At 38.9% G+C, this 17,126-nt stretch overlaps 1 protein-coding gene across 2 annotated transcripts in view; it reads left to right on the top strand.

The window, feature by feature from the left end:
- The window catches only part of CCDC141 (coiled-coil domain containing 141), a 238,239-nt gene that overhangs the window by 106,725 nt on the left and 114,388 nt on the right, over positions 1 to 17,126 (top strand). For both annotated transcript variants that reach the window (XM_055289881.2, XM_055289880.2), the window contains exon 6: positions 4,485 to 4,601. In XM_055289881.2, the coding sequence (XP_055145856.1) occupies positions 4,485 to 4,601 (117 nt within the window). The remainder of the gene's footprint in view (positions 1 to 4,484; positions 4,602 to 17,126) is intronic.

Below are 17,126 nucleotides of genomic sequence, written 5' to 3'. Positions count from 1 at the left end.
GATGAACAAGACATGCAAAGAAATGCATGTCTTACCTAATCAAAGAAAAAAAATGTGGGAAGGAGCCCCTTTGCTACTTCTGCTTTCCCAAAAGCTATCGTCCTTTACTCAGCCAATGAATGTAGCCAATGTCTTAGTCCATTTTGCATTGCTACAAAGGAACACCTGAAACTGGGTAATTTATGAAGATGAAAGGGCTATTTGGCCCATGATTCTGCTGGTTGAAAGATTGGGCATCTGTTGAAAGCTTCAGGCTGCTTCCACCCATGGCAGAAGGTGAAGGGGAGCTTCCATATGCAGAGATCACATGGCAAGAGAGGAGGCAAGAGAACACGTGGAGACACTAGGCTCTTTTTAACAACCAGGTCTGCTGGGAACTAATAAAGGGAGAACTCACCCAAAGCCCCCACCAAGGGAGGGCATTAATCTATTCATGAGGGGTCCGCTCCTATGATCCAAATACCTTCCATTAGATCCCATCTCCAACACTGGGGATCAAATTTCAGCATGGGGTTTAGAGGGGACACACATCAAAACTGTAGCAGCCAACATCCCCACTTAGATGTTCATAAATGCTACCAACTGATATCTCACACCACTCTTCTCCTGACTCCACTTTTTAAAATACCCTTAATTAAAGCTCAGTCCTTAAGTCTACATTTAACAAGTATAGTCCAAATATATTTTAATTGGAGAACCATCCAATAATAATATAATGCAACCTACTGATGTGATTTTAAATTTTCTAATAGCCACATTTTAAAAGTAAAAAGAAATTAAAAAGTAAAAAGCCACATAAAAGGATGAAAAGCAATAATATTTTTAAATTAACCCAACATATCTAAAATGTTATTTCAATAGGTAATCAATGCTAACTTTTTTTTTTTTATTGAGACAGGGTCTCATTCCTGTTGCCCAAACTGGAGTGCAGTGGCGTGATCTTGGCTCATTGCAGCCTCAACTTCGCAGGTTCAGGTGATCTTCCTCCCTTAGCCTCTCTGAGTAGCTGGGACTACAGGTGTGTGTTACCACACCCTGCTAATTTTTTGTATTTTTTAGTACAGACTGGGTTTTGTCATGTTGCCCAGGCTGGTCTCAAACTCTTGAGGTCAAGCGATCCACCTGCCTCAGCTTCCCAAACTGCTCGGTTTACAGGCATGAACCACCACACTCATACTCATACTAACGTTCTTAATGAGATATCTTCATTATACTTTATGCTAAGTCTATGAAATCTGCCGTGTGCTTTACACATGGAGCATGTCTCAATTAGCTAGTCACTTTCCAAGTACAAGATAGCTATGTATGATGAGAGGCTACTGTATTGGACAGTGCAGGTTTTCCTGCCACCCCACTTTAACTTTCAAGGCAGCTCTTTGTTTTCATTGAACGTTCCTGATTGTTTCCTTTCTGCATCTTTGCTGACTTTCCTTTTTCTCCATCTCTTTTCACTCTGTGATAGTTGCCATCCCATCACTACACACACACCACACACAAAGATCTGCCTCACTCCTCTGCTGCATTCTATCTCCTCTGGGCATCAAGTACCTAGAATGCCCTATCAAATTAATGGGATGACCATGAACACATTGCTCAGATGAAACTGGAAGATAGAAACTGGAAAGAAAGGAAAAATATTCTAATTTACCCCTTTAATCCATCATTGCCCAGAACCAATTTCCAGTGCATACTTCGAATACTTTTTGTTTTCCTTCCTTTGTACATCTCCTCAGCTTATGGCTCATGTTTTCATAGTTTTGCAGGGACCATGTTCTACATAAATGTCCTGGTGCATCATTTACTGTACTTATCACTCAGGCTTCTGGACAGCAGCTGACATAATTTAAAAGCTTATAAAAAGCACACTTAGAATATCAATGCAGCTGTCTGCGGTAGCTACTCGCTGGGCACAATGACTGATTTACTGGGTGGCAGAATATTATGATTGACATGTTCCTCGTTATTTAGGGTGTCTTATTTTGTCATCAGAAGGACTCTGAGAGCCTATTTTGTGTGCATCCCACAGCATACATGGTAAATCTGATCTAAGAGTCTGCTCCTGTGTATGAATACCTCATAATGAGATGTAACACCCTCATGATGATCTACTTCTGAGTTTTATGCCAACTTGTTTTTATATTTCTTTCCAGGGCGCATCTGGTAGTAAAAATTTGTGGATCTAGAGAGTCAGCATGATTTAACAGGCAGGAACGTGAACAGGATACACTGAACATTATCGTATTTCTTTAACTACATTCTCCTAAAGGGAATAGTATTGTCTTACAGGAATAGTATCTTTGGGGAGTTGAAATAGCATGTGCCAAATCTAGAAGATGAGATCAGTAGCTACCGTTTAAAAATCAAAACAACTCACACTTTCCCAGCTTTCTACACTGCTGGCATGTGTTAGATGACAAGTCTTTGACTCACAAAGTTTAATAAGATTATCTGAGGTTTCAGGCTTCTCACCTGTTTTTAGAGATTAGAGAACACCTGTTTGTACCCATTTTTCATCCACTCTGATTCTATATTAACTGTCCCTATTAAAGCATTCTTGAGATGTCAAGTCCCTCCGACTTTAGCTAAGAATAAATAAAACTCACTTTCATTTAATAAAATAAATTATCTCTGGAAGTTAGTTGTATCCGTGATCCACTTTACTTTGAGGAAACCCTTAAATCATTGCTCTAGTTGTGTTTTTATGGGGGCTCACTGAATTTTTGGGAGAAAATTATTTTGTTTTACAAAATAAAATAATAATTTTTGTAGCTGTTGATAAAATATTCTCTGTATTTTCATAGGCACATTGTACATATCATCTAGCTCTAATTGGATACCAGAAAAACACTGTCTTCAAATAATTGTAAATATGTAAGCACAATACTTGTGTATCGTAGGGCCTAACTAGATAACGTGTATTTTGTGCATAGGTCACCAGATATTCGGAAGAAAATGAGATATATGTCACATGGAAACTGCTACAAGGTCACCAGTATTATTTTCTTTGTGCTAATGATGGGCTAAAATGCTGGTTAATAATGACATTTCCAATTAGCAGAAAGCTAGAGAAATGCTTCCATCCTGTATTTTAACTGCCCATTCCATGCTGAGAAATACTAAGAGTTGGTGTAGACCTTTTGATTGCATAGTCAGCTTTGTGATATCAGCCCTATAAGTGGTGTGTCCTATTCTAGGTGAGCCCTTAACTCTGATGTGTGTGTGTGTGTGTGTGTGTGTGTGTGTGTGCGTGCGCGCATGCACGTGTTATGTGCATTTATTGTGTGGAACTTCTGATCTAATCTAGAGTTCTCCTTGGCTACCTGTTGTGCACATTTCTTCGTGTTACAGGATTTCAGAGAAGTCCTGAGACTGCTGCAGGCAAGACAACCTAGGCTGGGGAAAGACATAGTATCAGGCTTGGGATTTATATGCCCATTGTTTTGAATGGGCTGCCAGTGTTCATTTTTCAGATTTGAAGTCATTCCTGCTGATGGCAGGGCTGTAAGACTTTAAATGACTCAAGCATGGCAGCAGGGCACAACGGAAAGAGCATGGACTTTGAAATCCTGCAGACTGGAGGACAAATTCTGTCTCTGCTACTTACTATGTGGCTGTGGATAAGCTGCTTAACCTCTTCAAAACTCAGTTACCACATCTCTAAAATGATGATATCATGACTGTTATAAAGTTGTTGAGAGAAATAGAGATGATGCCCAAAAAGCAACTAGCAAACTGTCCAGCTTGTAGTAGTCTCTTAAGAATCAGTCATTTTGATGTGATCATAAGGATAATGCTATACAGGATTCGATAGTAAAAATCTAAGTCTCCATTGAGATAAGGAATCTGCATCCAGGGCCCCCATGTCAAGTGTTGGCATCATTTAAAAAGGTACAGATTATTTCAAGTCCTTTGCTATTTGTAGTTTCAGCACTGTATATGGCATGTATTATAAATCAAGTTAATGTAAATGTGAGTCATGCCCTTACCACTTATAATGTCAATGGGTTTTAATAACCTCTCTATTTTCTGGATATAGATTTCCAGCACTTGTAGCAAACTAAATATTTCTGCATAGTCTATTTTATGGCAGAAAATATAATTCTACCTATGCCGCTTAATATCTTCATATGGGTTTATATAACTAAGATTCATATTCATATATATTTTAAACGAATTCATGATTTTTGGACTGCTTGGGGATCTATTTTGATTCTTTGTCAGGAGATTTTCATTTTATTCATGCCATGTAATCTACTGAACTGATTAGTCATTTTCATACTTATTTGGGATTTTTTTTCTTTTATGCGTGTAGAGGTTAAATGAAGAAAAAATTCTAAACTTGTTCATATTATTTTAATACATGATATAGTTTATATAAAGAGAAATTAAAGTAAGTTTTGAAAGGTTGAGGGACTATTTCTGAATTTTTACTCACTTATTCTGATCATTTGAATTTTGATCTTTCTTTGTTGCTTTTTACCTAGGTTACTTGTTGGTTTCAGAAAACTATAAGAGACTTACAGGAACAAAGTCTAGGTTCATCACTTTCAGACAATGAGGATCTAATTCGTAAGCATGAGGAACTGATAATAAAAGCAAAGGTAAGAGATATATTAGACACATTAAAAATAATTGAAAAATGCATTAACTTTTCTTGAATATACTTCTGTGGGTAATTTAGGGGAGAACTGAGAACTCTCTTTGATTAATCTACTATTCATGTAAAAAAATATCCCAATGACATTAGCAAATACCACTGTGCATTGACAGGGCTTCCAGAATAATGATAAACAAATTAACAGCTTCTACAACAATAACTATATTTTTCTGAATAGTTACTATGTGCCAAGCACTATACTATGTATATGAGATCCATTATCTAAATTATCATAAAACCCCTAAAGGGGAGGTATTATTTTCCCCATTTTATACATCAAAACAAATAAAACACAAAGGCTTGGAAATGCCAAGTCGCTTGACCAATGTAATATATCTTTTCAGTGGCAGATTTGAAATTCGGTTCTAGGTTTTGTCTAATGCAAAGGCCCAAGCTCTTAAACATTATACATTTTAGCTTTCTAAAAAAACTTTTTTTCTACACTGAGATACAATTACTATGAGTCATCACTTTTATGACTTCCAGATATAATTTGATTGCTGTTCCAACTTACATGTCTTTTGCTCCTTAACTTGCTTCAGATTTCTCAGTTTTACAAGAAGTAATGGCTACCAGCCAGGAAGCCACTTGTAGGTATATAGAATGCATTAAAATGCAAGCATGAAGTGCTGAAAGCAAGATGAGTAAAGCGCTGGTGTTGTGGTTGACCTTCTCTCCATTGTGTCTTGTTATTCGAAAATCCGTGCATTTATACATCTGGGGGTCTGTAAATACTTTCCAAAATTCTTTACAGAGGCTCCATATTGATCTGCAAGAAAATAGAAGTCCATCATAGTAGATGGGATGGGAACAGTGAATAATCACTATCAAGATTTAGAGAACTTTGTATATTAATATTTTAGATGATTGATAGTTGTAGGTAGAGCTAAGTCATAAAGCTCTAGAAAACAATGGGCCAACACTACTAGACAATAATTGAATACAGGCTAGACAAGTCAAATATTCACATGTCTTGGAGGTTAGGAGTAGGCAGGATGAGGACCGAGGCAGTAGATTGCATTTATTTAGACTTAAATCTTTTCATGGGGATCATGACACATTTGTTTCAGTTTCTTGCTTCTGTTTGAACACTCCAGTGTCTTGTAGGCATTCAAAGTGTTTGGTTTGAATATTTGATTGATAAAAGGTGCACTTACAGAAGACTGTTGACTAATAATGACTGATTATTTTTTAATTTCTTAAAAATTTTCAGCATTTGGTTTATCTGTTTAGGAGGTTAACTTTTTTCATTGAATTATGTGGCAATTTATTCTGTTTGTATCAAACTCAAGTTTTATCAATGAAAATTCGATTGAAAGCCCCAAATGCCAAGCACAAGAGATCACCAGAATTGCATAGGATGCTACTTCCTTTAATACAAAAAAAGCAGTATATAGTGTACACATAATTTAGACATCCCTTGGGATTATATTCACGATAAATGTGGAGTTATGGTTTCCTCTAGCCCTGAAGACAGTCTAGAGTAGAATATTTGTTAATGTTTGACCTTAGTAGGGCACAGTTTTTCTCATAGTTTATAGCTCACATTTCAACCTCTGATGTCCATAAACAAAAAAGCATATAGATATTCTTTCCATCAATATTATTAAGTTTCAGGTATAAGGGATGTAAAAAATAATTTTTAAAAGACTATTTTTAGAGCAGTTTTAAGTTCACAGCAAAATTAAGAGGAAGGTATAGAGATTTCCCATATACACCCTGCCCCTACACATTCGTAGCCCCCCCCATAATCAACATCCCCACCAGAGTGGTGCATTTGTAACAATTAATGGACCTACATTGACACATCATTATTACCCAAAGTTCATAGCTTATATTAGGGTTCACTCTTGGTGTTGTACATTCTATGGGTTTGGACAAATATATGATGATATGTATTGAATGATTGAACATCATTGAATTATACAGATTATTCTTGCTGCCCTAAAACTCCTCTGTGCTCTGCCTGTTCATTCTTTTCCACACTCCCAACTCCTGACAACCACTGATCTTTTTACTGTCTTCATAGTTTTGCCTTTTCCAGAATGTCATGTAGTTAGAATCGTACAGTATGTAGGCTTTCAGATCGGCGTTTTTCACTTAGTAATATGTATTTAAGTTTCCTCTGTATCTTTTCATGGCTTGATAGCTCATTCGTGTTTAGAAATAAACAATATTCTAGACAAGCCTGCATGACATAGGGAGATTCCATCTCTACAAAACATTTAAACGATTAGCCAGGTGTGTTCCATGCTACTCAGCTACTCAGGAGGCTGAGGTGAGAGGATCGTTTGAGCCTGGGAGGTTCCAGACAAGTATATGCACTTCCTTTAGGGTCCTGAACTACTCTGCATATTGTGCAGAAGCTGAGTACTGCCACATGTACTCAAGTAGTTTTCAAGCCAAACTGTTTTTGAAAAGTGAGGCATAGAAACCTGTTTCTCCACAAGCATCCCTGAGAGTAAATTTCTTTTCTTTTCCCTTTTTTTTTTTTTTTTTTTTTTTTTTTTTTTGAGATGGGATCTCTCTCTGTCACTCAGGCTGGAGCACAGTGGTGCAATCATAGCTCACTGCAGCCTCAAAATCCTGGGCTCAAGCGATTCTCCCACCTCAGCCTCCCGAGCAACTGGGACTGTAGCTGCACACCCCCATACCTGGCTAATTTTGTTTTTATTTTTGTTTTGTAGAGACAGGGTCTTGCTATGTTTCTCAGGCTGGTCATGAACTCCTGGCCTCAAGTGATCCTCCCACCTCAGCCTTCTAAAGTGCTGGGATTACAGGCTTGAACTATCATACCTGGCAAATTTATTTTCTAAAAAAAAAAGGGGAGGGGTCCATTTATTTATTGGGATTTCTTTTTTTATTTATTTATGTGAAGCATTCTTTCCAATGTAAGATTTTCCTTCCAAACTATGGGTTGGGCTATAGAGCCATCAATCTTAAATCCATCTTTAATTAACAAATTACAAAAATGTTGACTATTTACACTGATTCAGTCAAATGAAGATGAATGCTCAAATATAACTTGTAGATACAAAAAGGTTCTAAAGATATTTGCCATGAATTTCAGACACTAGAGAATTCACTGGCAAGATAATTGGTTATTAAGACTTCAGGAGTCTCCAAATCACATGTGTTTAGAGAGACCCCCATCAGTGTATATGCACAAGGGGGAGTGGTGCTTTATTCTGGGGTGATCTGGGACAGCTTTCTGGAAGGATGGGGTTTGAACAGATGGATGGAATATGAGTTGTTGGTTAGGAAGGGGTGGTCAAACCAGAATATGGGAGAATAAGGCAAACAGCAATCAGACCAGGCTGTCTGTGATGAGAGTTAAAGTCCTTATAATGTGTAAGCCAGAGAAGAGAGGCTAAGGAGAGTTGTCTTAGAGGCAATAGACTTATCCACAGCCATTCTGTAGGAAACAAATAATAATTCATGGTCGTGACAGAAAAATAGACTTCCACAGGTTGGGAAATAGAAGAGATTCCTGAAGCAACGAAAGGTAGGCCTAGATGACCTGAAAACTTTAATTTTCAAATCCTGTAAAGGAGATAGGATGTACATTTCAATATCAATTATGCTTGTTATATTGAAAGCAAGATGAGTGTAAAAAACACCTTTCCAGAGCTGGTTGAAAGGAATAAGTCTGGGCGGGGGAAGTAGCAGTATTTTTTTAAAGTAGACAGTATCTTACCTTGGTATTCCCAGCACATAGGACAGTGCCTGATATGAAAAGGACATTAATCAAATGTCTGTGTAGTAAGTTTTTTACGTTGTGAAGAAGAAACATCCTTTTAGTTTTTCTTTATGATTCCCTGGTGACTTTAGATAATCACTTAGCCTCCTTTTATCTATCTATCCACCCATTATCTTTAAAAACATTTTTTTAGCCCTCAGAGTAGAGTTACACTTCCCTTTTGGTTTACCTTATTGTCTTCCCCTTTATTCTCTCTATCCCTCACATTCTCATTCTCACAGGGACCTACTCTAATGGGCTCAACATATGTCTTTAGACACAGTCCTATTTCTAAAATTTAGAGTTACGTGTTTCAATTTGCATAAATAGAATGAAGCCATAGATCTCATATTGTTTTTTGCCATAACACTGTTTGCATCTAGTTTATACAGTTCTTTGTGTTCTTCAGTATGCTAATTTCTAGTTGCAATGTAAATTTGGAAAGTTGTATTACATAGATGAGGTTCTACTTCTATCCTTTCTAACTTGTCACTGCCTCCCCCCATTTCTTTTTTTTTTCTTTTTTTTTTATTATTATACTTTAGGTTTTAGGGTACACGTGCACAATGTGCAGGTTTGTTACATATGTATCCATGTGCCATGTTGTTTTGCTGCACCCATTAACTCGTCATTTAGCATTAGGTATATCTCCTAATGCTGTCCCTCCCCCTCCCCCCACCCCACAACAGTCCCCAGAGTGTGATGTTCCCCTTCCTGTGTCCATGAGTTCTCATTGTTCAATTCCCACCTTAGAGTGAGAACATGCAGTGTTTGGTTTTTTGTCCTTGCGAATGATGTTTTCCAGTTTCATCCATGTCCCTACAAAGGATATGAACTCATCATTTTTTATGGCCGCATAGTATTCCATGGTGTATATGTGCCACATTTTCTTAATCCAATCTATCGTTGTTGGACATTTGGGTTGGTTCCAACTCTTTGCTATTGTGAATAGTGCCGCAATAAACATACATGTGCATGTGTCTTTATAGCAGCATGATTTATAGTCCTTTGGGTATATACCCAGTAATGGGATGGCTGGGTCAAATGGTATTTCTAGTTCGAGATCCCTGAGGAATCGCCACACTGACTTCCACAATGGTTGAACTAGTTTACAGTCCCACCAACAGTGTAAAACTGTTCCTATTTCTCCACATCCTCTCCAACACCTGTTGTTTCCTGACTTTTTAATGATGGCCATTCTAACTGGTGTGAGATGGTATCTCGTTGTGGTTTTCATTTGCATTTCTCTGATGGCCAGTGATGATGAGCATTTTTGCATGTGTTTTTTGGCTGCATAAATGTCTTCTTTTGAGAAGTATCTGTTCATGTCCTCTGCCCACTTTTTGATGGGGTTGTTTGTTTTTTTCTTGTAAATTTGTTTGAGTTCATTGTAGATTCTGGATATTAGCCCTTTGTCAGATGAGTAGGTTGCAAAAATTTTCTCCCATTCTGTAGGTTGCCTGTTCACTCTGATGGTAGTTTCTTTTGCTGTGCAGAAGCTCTTTACTTTAATTAGATCCCATTTGTCAATTTTGGCTTTTGTTGCCATTGCTTTTGGTGTTTTAGACATGAAGTCCTTGCCCACGCCTATGTCCTGAATGGTATTGCCTAGGTTTTCTTGTAGGATTTTAATGGTTTTAGGTCTAACATGTAAGTCTTTAATCCATCTTGAATTAATTTTTGTATAAGGTGTAAGGAAGGGATCCAGTTTCAGCTTTCTACATATGGCTAGCCAGTTTTCCCAGCACCATTTATTAAATAAGGAATCCTTTCCCCATTTCTTGTTTTTGTCAGGTTTGTCAAATATCAGATAGTTGTAGATATGCAGCATCATTTCTGAGGACTCTGTTCTGTTCCATTGATCTATGTCTCTGTTGTGGTACCAGTACCATGCTGTTTTGGTTACTGTAGCCTTGTAGTATAGTTTGAAGTCAGGTAGCGTGATGCCTCCAGCTTTGTTCTTTTGGCTTAGGATTGACTTGGCGATGCAGGCTCTTTTTTGGTTCCATATGAACTTTAAAGTAGCTTTTTCCAATTCTGTGAAGAAAGTCATTGGTAGCTTCATGGGGATGGCATTGAATCTATAAATTACCTTGGACAGTATGGCCATTTTCACAATATTGATTCTTCCAACCCATGAGCATGGAATGTTCTTCCATTTGTTTGTATCCTCTTTTATTTCATTGAGCAGTGGTTTGTAGTTCTCCTTGAAGAGGTCCTTCACGTCCCTCGTAGGTTGGATTCCTAGGTATTTTATTCTCTTGGAAGCAATTGTGAATGGGAGTTCACTCATGATTTGGCTCTCTGTTTGTCTGTGATTGCTGTACAAGAATGCTTGTGATTTTTTTACATTGATTTTGTATCCTGAGACTTTGCTGAAATTGCTAATCAGCTTAAGGAGATTTTGGGCTAAGACAATGGGGTTTTCTCGATATACAATCATGTCATCTGCAAACAGGGACAATTTGACTTCCTCTTTTCCTAATTGAATACCCTTTATTTCCTTCTCCTGCCTGATTGCTCTGGCCAGAACTTCCAGCACTATGTTGAATAGGAGTGGTGAGAGAGGGCATCCCTGTCTTGTGCCAGTTTTCAAAGGGAATGCTTCCAGTTTTTGCCCATTCAGTATGATATTGGCTGTGGGTTTGTCATAGATAGCTCTTATTATTTTGAGATACGTCCCATCAATACCTAATTTATTGAGAGTTTTTAGCATGAAGCGTTGTTGAATTTTGTCAAAGGCCTTTTCTGCATCTATTGAGATAATCATTTGGTTTTTGTCTTTGTTTCTGTTTATATGCTGGATTACATTTATTGATTTGCGTATATTGAACCAGCTTGCATCCCAGGGATGAAGCCCACTTGATCATGGTGTATAAGCTTTTTCATGTGCTGCTGGATTCGGTTTGCCAGTATTTTATTGAGGATTTTTGCATCAATGTTCATCAAGGATATTGGTCTGAAATTCTCTTTTTTGGTTGTGTCTCTGCCAGGCTTTGGTATCAGGACGATGCTGGCTTCATAAAATGTGTTAGGGAGGATTCCCTCTTTTTCTATCGATTGGAATAGTTTCAGAAGGAGTGGTACCAGTTCCTCCTTGTACCTCTGGTAGAATTTGGCTGTGAATCCATCAGGTCCTGGACTCTTTTTGGTTGGTAAGCTATTGATTATTGCCACAATTTCAGAACCTGTTATTGGTCTATTCAGAGATTCAACTTCTTCCTGGTTTAGTCTTGGGAGGGTGTATTTGTCAAGGAATTTATCCATTTCTTCTAGATTTTCTAGTTTATTTGCGTAGAGGTGTTTGTAGTATTCTCTGATGGTAGATTGTATTTCTGTGGGATCAGTGGTGATATCCCCTTTTTCATTTTTTATTGCATCTATTTGATTCTTCTCTCTTTTCTTCTTTATTAGTCTTGCTAGCGGTCTATCAATTTTGTTGATCTTTTCAAAAAACCGGCTCCTGGATTCATTAATTTTTTTAAGGGTTTTTTGTGTCTCTATTTCTTTCAGTTCTGCTCTAATTTTAGTTATTTCTAGCCTTCTGCTAGCTTTTGAATGTGTTTGCTCTTGCTTTTCTAGTTCTTTTAATTGTGATGTTAGGGTGTCAATTTTGGATCTTTCCTGCTTTCTCTTGTGGGCATTTAGTGCTATAAATTTCCCTCTACACACTGCTTTGAATGTGTCCCAGAGATTCTGATATGTTGTGTCTTTGTTCTCGTTGGTTTCAAAGAACATCTTTATTTCTGCCTCATTTCATTATGTACCCAATAGTCATTCAGGAGCAGGTTGTTCAGTTTCCATGTAGTTGAGCGATTTTGAGTGAATTTCTTAATCCTGAGTTCTAGTTTGATTGCACTGTGGTCTGAGAGACAGTTTGTTATAATTTCTGTTCTTTTACATTTGCTGAGGAGAGCTTTACTTCCTACTATGTGGTCAATTTTGGAATAGGTGTGGTGTGGTGTGGTGCTGAAAAAAAGTATATTCTGTTGATTTGGGGTGGAGAGTTCTGTAGATGTCTATTAGGTCCACTTTGTGCAGAGCTGAGTTCAATTCCTGGATATCCTTGTTAACTTTCTGTCTCGTTGATCTGTCTAATGCTGACAGTGGGGTGTTAAAGTCTCCCATTATTATTGTGTGGGAGTTTAAGTCCCTTTGTAGGTCACTCCGGACTTGCTTTATGAATCTGGGTGCTCCTGTGTTGGGTGCATATATATTTAGGATAGTTAGCTCTTCTTGTTGAATTGATCCCTTTACCATTATGTAATGGCCTTCTTTGTCTCTTTTGATCTTTGTTGGTTTAAAGTCTATTTTATCAGAGACTAGGATTGCAACCCCTGCCTTTTTTTGTTTCCAGTTGCTTGATAGATCTTCCTCCATCCCTTTATTTTGAGTCTATGTGTGTCTCTGCACGTGAGATGGGTTTCCTGAATACAGCACACTGATGGGTCCTGACTCCTTATCCAGTTTGCCAGTCTGTGTCTTTTAATTGGAGCATTTAGCCCATTTACATTTAACGTTAATATTGTTATGTGTGAATTTGATCCTGTCATTATGATGTTAGTTGGTTATTTTGCTGGTTAGTTGATGCAGTTTCTTTCTAGCCTCGATGGTCTTTACATTTTGGCATGTTTTTGCAGGGGCTGTTACCGGTTGTTCCTTTCCATGTTTAGTGCTTCCTTCAGGAGCTCTTTTAGGGCAGGCCTGGTGGTGACAAAATCACTCAGCGTTTGCTTGTCTGTAAAGTATTTTATTTCTCCTTCACTTATGAAGCTTAGTTTGGCTGGATATGAAATTCTGGGTTGAAAATTCTTTTCTTTAAGAATGTTGAATATCGGCCCCCACTCTCTTCTGGCTTGTAGAATTTCTGCTGAGAGATCAGCTGTTAGTCTGATGGGCTTCCCTTTGTGGGTATCCCAACCTTTCTCTCTGGCTGCCCTTAACATTTTTTCCTTCATTTCAACTTTGGTGAATCTGAGAATTATGTGTCTTGGAGTTGCTCTTCTCCAGGAGTATCTTTGTGGCGTTCTCTGTATTTCCTGAATCTGAATGTTGGCCTGCTTTGCTAGATTGGGGAAGTTCTCTTGGATAATATCTTGCAGAGTGTTTTCCGACTTGGTTCCATTTTCCCCGTCATTTTCAGGTACACCAATCAGACGTAGGTTTGGTCTTTTCACATAGTCCCAAATTTCTTGGAGGCTTTGTTCATTTCTTTTTATTCTTTTTTCTCTAAACTTCCCTTCTTGCTTCATTTCATTCATTTCATCTTCCATCAGCAATACCCTTTCTTCCAGTTGATCACATCGGCTACCAAGGCTTCTGCAATCTTCACGTAGTTCTCGATACTTGGCTTTCAGCTCCATCAGCTCCTTTATGCCCTTCTCTCCATTGGTTATTCTAGTTATCCATTCGTCTAATTTTTTTTCAAAGTTTTTAACTTCTTTGCTATTGTTTTGAATTTCCTCCCGTAGCTCGGAGTAGTTTGATCGTCTGAAGCCTTCTTCTCTCAACTCGTCAAAGTCATCCTCCATCCAGCTTTGTTCCGTTGCTGGTGAGGAATTGCGTTCCTTTGGAGGAGGAGAGGTGCTCTGCTTTTTAGAGTTTCCAGTTTTTCTGCTCTGTTTTTTCCCCATCTTTGTGGTTTTATCTACTTTTGGTCTTTGATGATGGTGATGTACAGATGGGTTTTTGGTGTGGATGTCCTTTCTGTTTGTTAGTTTTCCTTCTACCAGACAGGACCCTCAGCTGCAGGACTGTTGGAGTTTACTAGAGGTCCACTCCAGACCCTGTTTGGCTGGGTGTCAGCAGCAGTGGCTGCAGAACAGTGGATTTTCGTGAGACCACAAATTCAGCTGTCTGATAGTTCCTCTGGAAGTTTTGTCTCAGAGGAGTACTCGGCCGAGTGAGGTGTCAGTCTGTCCCTACTGGGGGGTGCCTCCCAGTTAGGCTGCTCAGGGGTGAGGGACCCACTTTAGGAGGCAGTCTGTCCATTCTCAGATCTCCAGCTGCGTGCTGGGAGAACCACTACTCTCTTCAAAGCTGTCAGTCAGACAGGGACATTTAAGTCTGCAGAGATTCCTGCTGAATTTTTGTTTGTCTGTGCCCTGCCCCAGAGGTGGAGCCTACAGAGGCAGGCAGGCCTCCTTGAGCTGTGTTGGGCTCCACCCAGTTCGAGCTTCCTGGCTGCTTTGTTTACCTAAGCAAGCCTGGGCAATGGCGGGCGCCCCTCCACCAGCCTCACTGCGGCCTTGCAGTTTGATCTCAGACTGCTGTGCTAGCAATCAGGGAGACTCCGTGGGCGTAGGACCCTCCGAGTCAGCTTCGGGACACAATCTCCTAGTGTGGCATTTTCCAGGCCCGTTGGAAAAGCACAGTATTAGGGTGGGACTGACCCGATTTTCCAGGTGCCGTCTGTTACCCCTTTCTTTGACTAGGAAAGGGAACTCCCTGTCCCCTTGTGCTTCCCGAGTGAGGCAATGCCTCACCCTGCTTTGGGTCATGCACAGTGCACTTCACCGACTGTCCTGCACCCACTGTTTGGCACTCCCTAGTGAGATGAAACTGGTACCTCAAACAGAAAAGCAGAAATCACCCGTCTTCTGTGTTGCTCAGGCTGGGAGCTGTAGACCGGAGCTGTTCCTATTCGGCCATCTTGGCTCCACCCCTCCCCCCATTTCTTTATTCCTTCCTAATCTCTGATCTTATAGAGCACTCATTCTTTCTTCTGCTGTACTCCTTCTGCCATTCAGCCCTCCTGCCAAGTTCTTCACTTCACCTATTACATTTTTCATGCCCAATTGCTGACATTGATTCTTCTTCATAAACAGTTTTCTGTTTTACCTATCTAATGTATTTCCTCATATCTTAAGATATGCTTTTTGACATATTAAATTTTTGTTCTGTCCAGTGCATTAATTCTGCTGCTTGTGTATTTCAGTGTTGCTTGTGGTCAACAGATGTTGTTTATCCCTGTGAGTTAATGTTCCATTGGAATATCAGTAACTTTGGTATGATGGGGATATGAAAGCCAGTGCTCTAACTTACCCCTTGTGGGTGAGTTGGGGAGAGTACCCCTAAGTGCAGTTGACTTCTTTTGCTACAATTAGGATTCAACCATTCCCATTTGTCCCCCAACACCCCCCCTCCACCACACACACAAAAGAGTATACCACTTGGACGACCTCCCAGTGATTAGATTCTGGACCTTGCTTTTATCTATGACCTATTTCTCTGGGTGGTATTCTACCCACCTCATGTGGTGGAGAGTTGGTGTGGACACATGAAGAAACAAATCAGGTTGCCTACCTCTCTAATATCAACTATCCATCTGATTAGATTTCCATGGGATCTTGTTTTTTCTCTCTTACTGGTACTGGATTGAGGGTACTATTTTCTATCCAAAAAAGGTAGAAAGTGAGCAATGACCAGGGAGGTAAGGAGAGAAAGCATCACACCTAAAAAATTCTCTCCTGGCATATCTCCTGTCTATGGCATCCAACCTTATTGTATGTAGACAGCCATGTGCCCTGAGACTCAACCACCTTTTGTCTCCCACAGAAAAGTTCTGTGATCTATAAAACCTTACTTTTCACTTTACAGAAAGAACCAGTGATATAATTTGTGAGGCCCAGTGCAAAATAAAATTATGGAAGCTTTTCTTAAAATATTATTGAGAATTTCAGTATATGGACAGCATGGGCCCCTTTTAAACATAAGGCTCTGCATGATTGCACAGGTCAGTTGACCATGAAGCCAGTCCTGTATACAGGGTTAGGATTTCTGGAAAGACCTAGCAGCCTTTGCTTGATATACATTTTCCTTAGCCACTTTATTAGCCTCTTCTCACTTGAATTTGCAGGCTTTCTAAAACAAACCAAATCAAAAGAAAAAAAAAACATGCAGATTAGATTAGAGAAAAGGGAATTATAATGACCAAATGTTTATAGTTCTATATTCTTTGTCTTCCCTTACTCCAAAACAGAATATGTTCTGGAAGCAATGCAATATCTAGAAGTTGGCTGTAATGCTGTACTTGGTTGCATCTACATGGAGAAAAACAGGTTTAAACCTCTGTGATGTCATTCACTACATAATGAATGACATACCTTGGGTACATTACATCCCTGTGAGCCCCACTTTCCTCACCTGTAATATAGACCCTTGAAAATTCAATTAGAAAATGTTTGTGATGATAATAGTGAGAGACTTCAAAACTCTACTAACAGTATTAGATAATCAAGGCAGAAAATTAACAAAGATATTCAATATCTGAACTCAACACTGGACCAAATGGATATATTAGGCATCTACAGAACCTTTCATCCCAAAACAACAGAATGTACATTATTCTCATCATCACATGGGACATACTCTAAAATTGACCACATAATTGGACATAAAACAATCCTCAGCAAATGGAAAAGAACTGAAATCATACCAAACACACTCTCAGACCACAGCACAATGAAAATAGAGTCACAACAAGGAGAATCACTTAAGACCATGCAATCACATGAAAATTAAACAACATGCTCCTGAGTGACTTTTGGGTAAATAGTGAAATTAAAGCAAAAATCAGAAAGTTCTTTGGAACTAATGAGAACAAAGATACAACATACTAGAATCTCTGGGACACAGCTAAGGCAGTGTTAAGAGGGAAATCCATAGCACTAAATGCCCAACATTTAGTGTTCTCCCCTAAATGTCTTTCTAACATCAAAAAGTTAGAAC

Source organism: Symphalangus syndactylus, chromosome 8, assembly GCF_028878055.3.
Source record: "Symphalangus syndactylus isolate Jambi chromosome 8, NHGRI_mSymSyn1-v2.1_pri, whole genome shotgun sequence".
Lineage (NCBI taxonomy): Eukaryota > Metazoa > Chordata > Mammalia > Primates > Hylobatidae > Symphalangus > Symphalangus syndactylus.
Note: the sequence above shows the minus strand (reverse complement) of the source record. Positions and strands in the feature narration are given on the sequence as shown.